This window comes from Stegodyphus dumicola, chromosome 7 (genome assembly GCF_044657685.1).
Source record: "Stegodyphus dumicola isolate Sdum_Otavi_A_Nest chromosome 7, ASM4465768v1".
Taxonomy (NCBI): Eukaryota; Metazoa; Arthropoda; class Arachnida; order Araneae; family Eresidae; genus Stegodyphus; species Stegodyphus dumicola.
This window is the reverse complement of record NC_140774.1, coordinates 59,850,672-59,862,817: the sequence shown is the minus strand read 5'-3', so window position 1 is coordinate 59,862,817 and position 12,146 is coordinate 59,850,672. Positions and strand designations below refer to the sequence as shown.

Sequence of the window (12,146 nt, the reverse complement as noted above, 5' to 3'; positions counted from 1 at the left end):
ACTTTCTTACTTATATCATTTTCTTCTTTCACATAATTTCAAAATTGAGCGTGAGTCATTGTAATGACAAATCAGAATTGCTTCAACTGCCTCCACTGCAAACTTGTTACTTTTATCCGATTCCTGAGGACCATTAATGAAAATATTCTCTGGAAATTTGCATCGTGGGCTAGAATGACAATTAGCTTAGCTTTCTTGGATATGATTTCCGATCAGTATGCTTTGTATCTGTAAGAAATTTAGCCATTTTCAAAGTAATCACACAGTTTTAAATAGTATTTTTTTTTTTTTTCCTAATTAATCTTAGTTACCTTATGGCAACCCTAGCTACTATACGAAAACGTTGGAAACGAAAAGGTAGATGTAAGGAAATTCATGAATCACGAAGTTAGTTCACTTCAACTGCAGTGTTTTAAAAGGCAGATGCAAAGCTCATAAACAGTATCTATTTTTCCGCTTTGGCGCGTATCGAAAGATGCAAAGTCAACAGAATTTTATTCGTATTTTCTGTTATTATATTCAGACATGTCCTTTAGTTACTCGCTGGGAATTTAACTTTGCTCTTGCTGTTGCCTTTCACCCTAAAGAACTCGGATATATCTCTAACGAAATGAAAGAACTTTGTTTCTTTCTTCTTTTTTCCGGTTGGCTAGGTACAGTGGCTCCCAAAAGTGTTCGAACACTTATGATTTTCATTGAAATAGGGCTCTATCCATTAATCAAAAGTAAACTTTTTCAATGAGATTTTAATAATAAGATCTATTATATAGCCTCATTTATCTGGAATAGTCATATATCTGGAATCATATATCTGGAATATCTGGATAGCCTCATTTATCTGGAAATTGTTAAGATCAGATAAATCAAATATTGCCACAATAGATACTTCACGTGTATATACTACCCCAATTTACAATGAAAGAAACAAGCACAGAAACTCAATGTATCAGCTCAACATACAGAAAACTATCGATAAGAATTCCTGAGCATAAAGCCAGAATTATAATTAAAAAAGCAACTAAAACCACCACTAGGTGGTGTTGCAACAAAGACCTTCCTTTCAAGCTTCCCTACATATGAATGCAATTTTAAGTACAATAATCCTGCAGAAACCAAAGAACATGGCAAAACCATCCATTACAACTCTAGCTAAAAAAAAAAGCAGAATGGTCAACATATTTAATTTGTGTTTACATATGGTTCTGGTACATCAACCTAGAGTACTAACATATAAAGGATACATATATAAAAGATATATATATAATGATATATAGTTACATATATATAAATGAATGAAACACCTATATATGACATTCATTCGGTTCAACTTGATGCCCGGCTGGATTAGTGTCGCTGCTGCTGCCAGAGATGGCAGTTCAGTGTACTGAATTCTGCATGCACTGTGGAAAGAAAAAAGAACTTCCTTCCACACAGCATGAAGGTTTTGTGGTATATTGAATGCAGAATTCAGTACAGAGAGCAGCCCCATCTGGCAGCAACAGCTGCAATTTGACTACACTCTAAGTTGAACTGAACTTGGATGACAGATAAGGGGGTACTTCATTCTATGTGGCTTCAATTCTGTACCAGAGTTCATCAATCATAGTGACAGATGAGTGGTCACATGCCAGTCTCTTGGTAACCCATAACTAGATGTTCTAGGTGGATGAGAGATATGGAGAACTTGCTGGCTAGAGCAACAATGGAATTGAATTCCTCTGTATTGACCACATATCCTTACTGTCCATCATGCATTATTTAGTCGAATGATTTCATTACTTAGGCCTCGATGATAGGGCACATTCATGAGCCTTAACAAGTCATAAATGTACCAGTGGCCATCCAGATTACCAGCTATGAGACCAAGATATAAACTGAATGTCTATCCACGGCACCCCACATTAGCATGCCACGAGCTTAGGCATTATGACAATAACAAATGCAAGTTGCCATCATTCGTGCTACTCCCTGCCTCCATGATTGAATACATCCAACATCATGCTGTATGCAGAACCGCGATGTGATCGAGAAGATGACTTGGTGCCATTCCTGTGTCCAGTGCTGTTGTTTCTTGCACTGGGTGTAACCTGTCTCCACGGCAATAACAGGGAAAGGCATAAAAAAGATGCTACACATGTCATCCTGCACAGGAACCAAGTTTGACTCAAATGTGCCATGGTTGTATAATCTTCAAGGTCAAGAGGACAACATATATAAATATATATCCTCTTGGATATTAGTGGCTCTGGTCATTGAGATCCCACATGGCACCCTGCAGGATCCTACTGGACCTATTAATTCCCCATTCACTTGACAGTAATGAGTTGAGTTTCCAACTTACATGAGTAGCAATGTTGTGGAAAATAAACTGCAGTCCCGAAAGGCCGTGATCCTGCCACAGTCAAACTGTGATAAGTGCTGGTAAAAGTTCCTCCTCACGTGAGGATAACAGACCTTAACACCAACAACCAAAGCTGAAATGTGATTTCCATGTTAAACTGTAGAGACAGGTATTTTTGGAGGCAGTCAAGATGAAAAATTAACAACGCCTTCACCAGGAATCGAACCGTTGACCTCTCAATTACACGCTGAATGTGCACACCACTACACCATGAAGGCTCGCTAAGAAGGTGGGAGAAATACCTTATAAAACAACTGCTGTCCAATCTTTCCATTTACACACAAGACAGATGGTGTTGCTTATACCTGCTCTGTGTGCATGTTCTGGAATGCATATCCCCACATATATTATTTTTCAGGCAAAATTTGCTGTTTGTTACATGTTGCCTTCATGGTACAGGAATTTTAATAGCTGATCAATGTGTGTTGTGTGGGTGAAATATGTAAATAAAAATTCTAGCTTTAATTTGTTTACTTTGCTGTTTTGATCTAAAAATTGTAAATTCTTATAATAAATCTCTAAAATGCAATATTTTCAAATTAATACATGTCACATAACTGTTGCATTATGCTGGTGATGCAGATAGTTTTGCAAACTGAAACTCAAATGGCCACCAGTTATTAAAATTTTTAACTGCCAACAGGAAATTTGAGAGGAATAACTTTTTCACAACTCTCCTAAGCTTTCATTTTAAATGGGTTACATTCCAGCTCTTGCTTGCTGTTTAGCAATGATGTTGCCAAATTATCTCTCTTTCATCAACTGTATAATTATAATGATGTGCAATTCATTTTAAAACTGTGCTTCTCAAAAATAAAGAAAATTTTCCTTCACTAGCCCGTCTGCAACTTTATGTAATTATATATATACATTCCATTACCATCTATAACAACAATCATGATTAAAAACATCTGAGTCTCCTCCTCTAAATTATTACACATGTAGAAATAATTAAGAATATATATATTAATTAAGAATACATATATAGAATAATAGAATAAATATATAGAATAATAACAATTTAATATGGTGAAGTATTAAAACTGAATCAAAAAATTGAAAAAAAAATTGCAATAAAAGTAAACTCATACAAAAAATTGAAAAAAAAATTATTTTGTATATTACGTATCTAATATCGAGTCACATCCGAGCCGCTTGCCATCTGTACCTTAAAGATTTCAGATAACAGGTTTTTATCATTATATTATTTTTCAAGTGTTTCAAGTTTCTTAAAAAATTTGAATGCTTCAAACTTAGTGTTATATTCTCATTTTCAATCACATTCATGTCCATAAATTAAGGATAATTCGGAGTCACGCGGAAATCGAACTCTAAAATAAATATATCACCTGTAAAATCACAACACACATCTTCAAGAACCGTATGCAAATTTCAGGTAGTAACTAGATGACACTGATGGTACGTCACAATGACGAGAGTGTAAGAGAGTGATATATAAGGAATACAGGCAAAGAAGTAAAATTTTTCGCAGGCACTTTATAAGCATTTCAGTGCAATAACCGAATAGTTATGACACAAAGGAAGCAAATGGATGATTTTTTACGTGGTAGAATTATCGGCCGTCTGGAATGTGGGCGTACCCAACTGGAAGTATCAGACAAACTTGGAATTGCCCAGAGTATCATCTCCAGGCTTTGGCAACATTCCAAGATGATGGTAATGTGAGAGTAGACGTTGCAGCACAGGTTGCCCCAGAGTTACAACGCCGAATGAGGACCGGTATTTGGCAGTTACTGCCAAAAAAAACTGGCGGAGCACAGCCTCAGACCTGTCTCGTCAGCTCTCTTAAGCCACTGGTACGACAATTTCAAGGCAGACCATGTACAAACGCTTAGGGCAGATTGGTCTATATGCTCGTAGACCTGTCATATGCATTCCACTTACTGCAACTCACTGTCGCCTGCGGTTAATCCTGGAGTAGAGAGCATGCATTGTGGACACCGCAACAGTGGGCTTGTGTGATGTTTTCCGACAAGTCCAGGTTTAGCTTGCAGTCTGATTCTCGCCGGACTTTCATATGGAGAGCTCCAGGTACCCGTTACTACCAAGAAAACATCATTGAACAACACCGTTACGGTGGTGCAGGAGTGCTCATTTGGGGTGGAATTATTCTGGGTTCCAGAACTGACCTGCATGTTCAAATTGGAACCATGACAAGCCAAATCTATCAGGACATCATTCTGGAACAACATGTACATTTGTTTTGGGGCGCCATGGCCGCACAATTTGTGTTTATGGATGAAAACGCCCATCCTCACCGTGCAAACATCGTAAGCGAATGCCTTCAATCGGCGATATCACCCGTATGGACTGGCCAGCATTCTCACCGGACTTGAATCCGGTAGAGCACATGTGGGATACATCGACAAGTTGCAGCCTGTCAACCTCCTCCTACATGTCTACCGGAACTTCGGAGAGCATTGCTTTTTGAGTGGTGTAATATCCCCCAAGATCAGATCGATAATTTGATACTCAGCATACCTAGGCATTGTACGGACTGTATTGCATTGTCTGGGAGACATACAATGTATTAATCATACCAACCATGTAATATTGATTTTATGTAAATAGATTTTTTTCTGTAATTTGCTCCAGGGAGGAAAAAAATCGAAATTTTCCTTCTTAACAATACATATTCTTTGATTCTAACTTCCATGGTACCGTATATTAGTATTAAACCGATTTTGTTTTATACGACAATAAGTATTTTGCTTAGTTCAACATGCACTGCACATGCGATTCTCGAGGTTACCTGAAATTTGCTTTGCCTTTCTAAAAGACAATCTAATTGGAGCTGTGAAAAATTGGCTCTATTCCAGCTGCCCGAACGACGCTCACCCAATACACAATTCGCCAATAAAAGTGATCGTTTCCAACGTCGGTGCAAAACTCGCTTTTTTGGGGGGGGGATCGCCATATGAAATTCCCTGAACTTCTTGGTCAATTTTCAAATTCCCTGACTTTTTCCAGTTTTCCAGGTAGCGTGGCAACCCTGTTGCAAAAATGCTACATAAATGCAGCCAATCAAGTCATTCTGGGAGAAAGTATGGACCAAGTAAAAAGTCTCCTACAATGCTAGAGCACATACTGAGGGCAAATTTGCACTGTGAGGCATGCATACATGTAGCATGCGAGTTTTTATCTGCCCAAGTACGCAAGCTGTGTATGTTCATCACACCCTCTAGTGAGAAGGTAGCCTCATCAGTGACGAGATCACTTGCTGTGAAGTTTTGGTTTGCACAATTTTTTTGCAAAAATCACCACGCAAAATCTATGTGCTTGTTGTAGCCTTCCGGTTCCAATGTCCAGATGCATCGTAAATGGAAAGGATGCAGTCCTTTGTCATGTAAAATACGCCAGACGGGGATATGAGTGTCTCGGGCTACAACTCATGTACTTGTTGAAGGATTATGCTCCAGATCTTGGAGAATGCTTTCTTTTGGAAAAAAACTGTCCGAGTTATTCGTTGGCGACCGGCATTTGGCTTTTGCATATCGAATGAACTGTTTCGCACAATCGTTGATGCAGAGTGGCAAGGCAACTTTCTATATCAGGATATTTCTCGTGATTCATTCACATTGCTTTTCATCGATTGCAGCTGGGCATGCATACATCAAGTGCACGTCAGCCATTTTGTGGTATGCGTAACTAGCCATACTACTGCCAACGCATCCACGGCTTCAATGGAGACAATCTCCGTTTCCTCAGCTGTTGCTTTTGTTAAATGTTTTCTTGAATCACCATGTATTTTATCTCTCTTAATTAATCAATCAATTTTGAAGCCCTTTGCATGACATTAATAGTAATTATTAATTAAACTTTATCCCATTTTTGGTGTATCTGTACGTTTACACACACAAACATATATATATGCATTTGAATGCTAGTATAATTTCATGACCCCCTTAGTAATAAATAAATGAAATGAATGAGTTTATTGCTTTTGAATAGCGTAGTTTGTTAATTAATTACAGAATAAATTTGAAAGAAAAAATTAAAGTTGTTTTGCGTGAATGACAATACACTGCCATAAAGAAGATAAAAACATTTTAATTCCAAGAGTGGCAACCCATTTCTTTTAAATCACCAAGTCTCTTCATTAAATTCAAAATATAAATATCTTAAGCATTGATAAGCAACAAAGATTTTAGATGTTGAGGTTTTAACTCTTTGGCTGCTCATCCTGCGATTTCCACGGGCAACTCAAATGTAGCAAAATCTGCTCATCCCCCGGGCATGTGTTTTTCTTCCTTTATTGAGGAGCGCATCCCGTTTTTTCCCATTGAAATAAATTATATACAGTATTAGACGTTTAGTTTACATATTGGCCAACAGATATTGTTAGTTCTCCACTAAATTGCGGCATTTGAAGGCACGTGGTATTACCGCTCAAACTTCACTTTTTGGTGTTTTTTTTTACAGAAATGGCTGCTAGAAAACATTCAGCAATTATCTTAATTATTTAATTAAATTATTGAATTATTAATTAGATTGATCATTAACTAGATTTATTGAATCTGGTGCAAAGACCGTGAAGTTAGACTTTGTCTTGAAACCTGTTTTGAACTCTATCATACTAAACTGCATTTCTACGGTAGTTTTTCCTCAGTGCTTTATATTTTCTTAAATTTTATACATTTTGCTTTTTTATATTATGCAATAAATATAAATTAACTGTAATTCGACTGAAATTTATTTAGAAAAATTTTTTGGGGGGTGATAACATCTGAAATTGTTTTTTCTGGCAACTTTAGTTTCTCATGATAAAAATTTATATTATATATATATATATAAGTATTTTATAAAAAGAAAAAGCTCATTTTTCAATTCTCCAATATATATAGAATCAAAATATAGGGAAAAAAAAGTTTTTTAAGCTATTTTGGTCTACAAATTGAGCAATCAGACAGTTAATCAAATGTTCCTTAAATTTGCACAAAATATGAAAGTTGTGCTTCAGCGTTCAGATGAAGACGGTGTTCAAAATTTGGTGGCTCTAAGTGCCACAATTATTTCACAATGCATTTAAATTTGAAAGACAAATACCTGCACTTTGCCAACTGGCAGCATACTTCTTTTATATCACCAGGTTTTCTGATATATTTGAAACATAGATATCTTATATGTTGCTGAGTGGCAACATAAACCTTTTAAATTACAGAGTTTTTAATCAAAAGTTCATTAAATTCACACAAAATAAATAAAAAAAATCAAAATTCAATCTGAGGTGCTCATGTGAGGGATTATGCAAATTAAAAAATTGGCAGCTCCCATGTTTCACCCTTATTCCCTTATGCAAGGAACATACACACATAAATATTATTTATAATTTAGTAATAAAGATATTAATTGTAAATAAAAAAAACATGCATTAAAAGCTGCAGTAAATCAGTGGTAATAATTTAAACTAAAATCAAAGCAAATTCAAATATCATACTCAGCAGAATAAGATTTACACTTGATAAGGCCCTAAGCTATTTGAGATTTGGGGACCTTTATACATCTGTTATAATATATTTTAATTCTATATACACTATATTTTAATTGGGGGGGGCAAGAAAGTGGGGACCCTAAGCTATAGCTTGTGTAGTTTATACGTAAATCCAGCCCTGATACTCAGTTTGACAAAGTTGGAAAAGTGAAATGATATAAAAAATTTCAAACGATTACTGCACAAATGAAAAAACAAGTGAAATTATAAAAAGTAAAAAATAAAAAATAAAATAAATAAATCACATGATAATTTGACTTTTTTTAAATGCCAACATTTTGAGTTGATGAGGTGTTTTGTAAATTTTCCCTTGTGTCAATTTATGCAGAAACTGTTTGCACATTTTGCAACTTTATAATTTTCTACCAATTTACTTTTCTACTTTGCCAAACCAAATATTGTATTTAGTTTGATTCAGGTTTAGTTTTAAATTTACTCTATATATTTTAACTTAAATATTTTGACTTAAATTTTTAACTTTATATTTTGACTTTTTGGAAAAATGGTCTGGATTTTACCAACAATTCCAAGCTATTTTCCAATTTACTGACTTTCTAAGCATGTGGAAGCCCTGCATCAAGACAGAAAAAGAGGTTATTTGATTCAGAATGCTACATTATCTCTTAAAATTGTAGATCCATGATGAGTTTGCTGCCACACATCGTAAAAAGTGTCAAAGTAAGCACCCACACTAGTAGCCGAATGGTTAAAAAAAAATGCTGAGAGTTTGACCGAGGTTCAAATCTATGCAAACGAGATGGCTGAATGGTCGGCTTTGGTGAGTTCCCCCCCTCATGTAATGCAAAAGCAAGCCAACTTCCCTTAGTAAGTTTCTATAAAGGAATTCCTCCTCTTAGGCAAACAGTTCTTGCATACTTTCCCATATTCAAATAATCTAACCTAACCTTAAAGAGGAAAAGATTAGTCCAGCATTTCATACTTATTTATTTAGACTTTTCATATGTGATACGTACTTCTGACAATAATAACATGCATAGTTATTTCTATACAGCAGTTTTTGCTAACAAGCTCACTATTTTTGTGAATAACCTTTTGAAAATTTATACTTTAGATAACAACAATAAAAAATCAATATATTTACAGTAATTACAAACATGTAGCATAAAATTTAGAATAGTTGAAAGAAACATTAACCTGAGTTCTGAGTGTTCGAAGTAGTACTATGCGTTCATTTTCTTCTTGTTCACTTCTTTCTGTTGATAACTGAAGTCTTCCAATTAAATTAACTTTACCTCTCTTCTGAGGTTTTTTATTTTTCCTGTAAAATATTAAAAGTTTAGCTGTAACTTAGAATAAAACACATATGGAAATGAAAAAGAAACACACTAAGTGAAACACGAAACTAGTAATGCAACAACCTCGTGTTTGGCATAGATTTAGGTATAAGATCTCAAGCTATTTCAAGGGCAAACTGGTACAGGTCCCTCTTCATCAGGAGCAAAGAAATCTGCAAGACTGGAAAGCAGTGGGCTTTACGGTCATATTTATACTCCACAAAGAAGCAAATGAGAAGGTAGTGCCATCTTTGGCCAAAATATTAATGAAATTAAAAAATTAAATTAGTAGAATTTTAAAAGTTGTAGGAATGACTGGATTGGACTTTTAGGTTAAGATAAACTTTTGTGACTAACTTTGCGAAAAACTTCAAGTAAATCCAATTCACGAATTGAAGAAGCTTTTTAAATGATTTTTGCAGACGCAAAATCAAAATTATTATTACATTCCCAACAAAGATTAGTTATCAAAGATTTCTTAATTTTGCCTTTTCGGACATAAGATTGGTGTTCCTCGATACGAAACTTTAACACTCTTTTAAATTGGCTGATGCATCTCAAACCGCACTGACATGATATGCTATAAATTCAAAAAAAATTAAAGTTAGAAATGTAATCTTTAAGAGTTAAACCATGGATTTTTATTGATAGGCAAGAAAATGACTGGATAGTTGGATTAGACAAATTGAACTTCTGAAGAATCCATGCAATTTTAAAACTGACAAAAGGATAAAATGGAAACACAAGAAGGCTATTAATGTTATTTTCTAATAGCAGAATGTCTTCTCTGATGGCAATCAGAAAATCTTTTAAGGCTTTGACCACAGTAGAAAATCCTGGATCAATGGAAACTGATCTCCAATAATTGAGTTCATTAGCAAGCACAGGTTCTGAAGAGCAAACTTACGAATAATCATTAAAAGAAGCCATTTTTTGCTTACATAATATGTAATATAATACAAGCACAAAATACATAAGTAAAAGGAAGCTATTTTTTGCTTAGCCAGGTGACATGGTTTAGCACAGGGTAGTAAACAAACAAAAAAGTGTTTACCACAGGAGAGAGTGATTACCACGGGAGAAAATCCTGGATCAATTGAAACTGATCTCAAATAATTGAGTTCATTAGCAAGCAGAGGTTCTGAAGAACAAACTTCGAGAGCACAAAATACATAATACTAAGAAGAAGCCATTTTTTGCTTAGCCAGTGACATGGCTTAGCATGGGGTGGTAAACAAACAGAAAAATGTTTATGGTAAACAGTAATACTGAAATCAGATTCACTGTGAATTATAACAATATCAAGGAAGGTAGGGAATTCTCAGATTCGAATTCAAAAGTGAACTGGATAGTTGGATTAGACAAATTCATAACAGACATAATTTGGGATAAATCTTTATTACCATCAGAAAGTGTGATAGTGTCATCTACGTAGCGAATCCAGAGACAAAAAGGTAGTTTCTGAAATAATCTGACTTCAGAATAGTGCATGTAAATATTAGCAAGTACAAGACTGAGGGGATTGCCCATAGCTAATTGCTGAATTTGGCGATAATAATCACTTTGGAAAAAAAGTTCGTTGAACTCTTGAGATTTTAGTAACAGAAATTAACTCTTGGTTTCAGTAACTGTGAAAGGAATTCTCAAAGCCTAGTTTCAAAGACAATTTAGTATTCCTTCAACTGGAATAGTAGTTAAGCAGTGACATTGAACCGTAATGGAACACAGAGGGGGAAAAATCTTTCAGTTTATGGAGTTTCAAGAAAATCTAATTTACCAATTGAAGAAGCTTTCTGAACAATTCACTCTGAAATATACACAAGTTTGCACATGTGCAAATTTACAATTACATGTGCTAAATTATACAAGTTTGTATCATTCCCAAATTTATACAAGTCAAATGTAGTCTTAAATCTTCTGTTCACAATACAAAAATTATGCATAAATTCAAACTGTCAGCTCTTCATTACATGATAAGAAACTCAGGTTTGGCTAAAATTGAATTTGGATTATATTACCTTCATTTAAAAACTGCCAATTCTACTTTTAATTTCCCTTCTTTTGATTGTAAATCTTGATCTAGAACTGATACCACTTGTCTAGGCCATAAAAGTGTCCTTGTTTCTAAATTCCAAAAGCTTTCACCCCTATCAGCTAGTCCCACCCACCTTCTTAACCTTCCCACTGCAAATCCTAATCCCATCATTAATATCTCTAATATTAATCTTTCAGAAGATAATATGAAAATATTAAAATATAACTTCAACTTTTAAAAAACATCTAAACCTTCAACTCCTCAAATCATCACTGCTATTGAAAAAACTTTTAAATTCTCTAAAACTTCAGAAACACAGAAGGACACAATCCAATACTCAATTACTCACAACATGGATTTTAATAACAGATCATTTGTTTCAAATCTTAAGCGAAAGAAAATGAAGGCCTTAAGTGAAATTCACTCTAATGCTAACATTATAATTTTTAAAGCTGATAAGAACTAACAGATTATTGTTATGGACAAAAACACATACAGAGTCTCGAAACTGATAAATGAAAGCCAAAATTCTTTCAAATTCTGATCTCACAAAAGTAAAAACCGTTGTTCAGTCTTCTCCTATCATCCCAATTCAATTTAAAAAAATCTTTTATTCCACCTATTGCTAACAGTGCTAGGTTCCATACTCTTCCCAAAGTCCATAAAATTGGAGTTCCGTCTTGACCTATTGTTTCCATTTAAGGAACAGCATCCTTTGGCTAAATATTTAGTTTCCAGATTTTCTCCATTACTTTCTAATAATATTCACACTGTAAAAAGTTCTTTTGAAGTCATTGAGATACTTAAAGATTTTTCTCTCCTGCATTCCATTGTAGTTTCCTTTGATGTGAAATCACTGTTTACTTATGTTTCAGTCAAAGGAGCACAAATTGTCTTGAAATC

The 12,146-nt window shown here is 34.6% G+C and overlaps 1 protein-coding gene and 1 long non-coding RNA gene across 8 annotated transcripts in view; one reads left to right on the top strand and one right to left on the bottom strand.

Annotated features, from left to right (window-relative positions):
* LOC146996207 (cullin-5-like) overlaps positions 1 to 10,549 on the bottom strand; it is a 64,744-nt gene extending 54,195 nt beyond the window's left edge. The window contains exons 1-2 of one of the 4 annotated variants that reach the window (XM_085820316.1): positions 9,293 to 10,549; positions 9,069 to 9,192 (exon numbers count right to left, since the gene is read on the bottom strand). In XM_085820316.1, coding sequence (XP_085676442.1) covers positions 9,069 to 9,192; positions 9,293 to 9,306 — 138 coding nt within the window. In that variant the 5' untranslated portion in view covers positions 9,307 to 10,549. The remainder of the gene's footprint in view (positions 1 to 9,068; positions 9,193 to 9,292) is intronic. The other 3 variants (XM_085820315.1, XM_085820314.1, XM_085820313.1) reach the window with 3 other exon arrangements.
* The window catches only part of LOC146996205 (uncharacterized), a 244,862-nt gene that overhangs the window by 36,760 nt on the left and 195,956 nt on the right, over positions 1 to 12,146 (top strand). The window contains exon 3 of one of the 4 annotated variants that reach the window (XR_015042056.1): positions 1,663 to 1,794. The exons of the other annotated variants lie outside the window; for them this stretch is intronic. This is a non-coding gene — a long non-coding RNA (uncharacterized LOC146996205). Of the gene's footprint in view, positions 1 to 1,662; positions 1,795 to 12,146 lie in introns of those variants that run through there. 4 annotated transcript variants of the gene reach the window in all.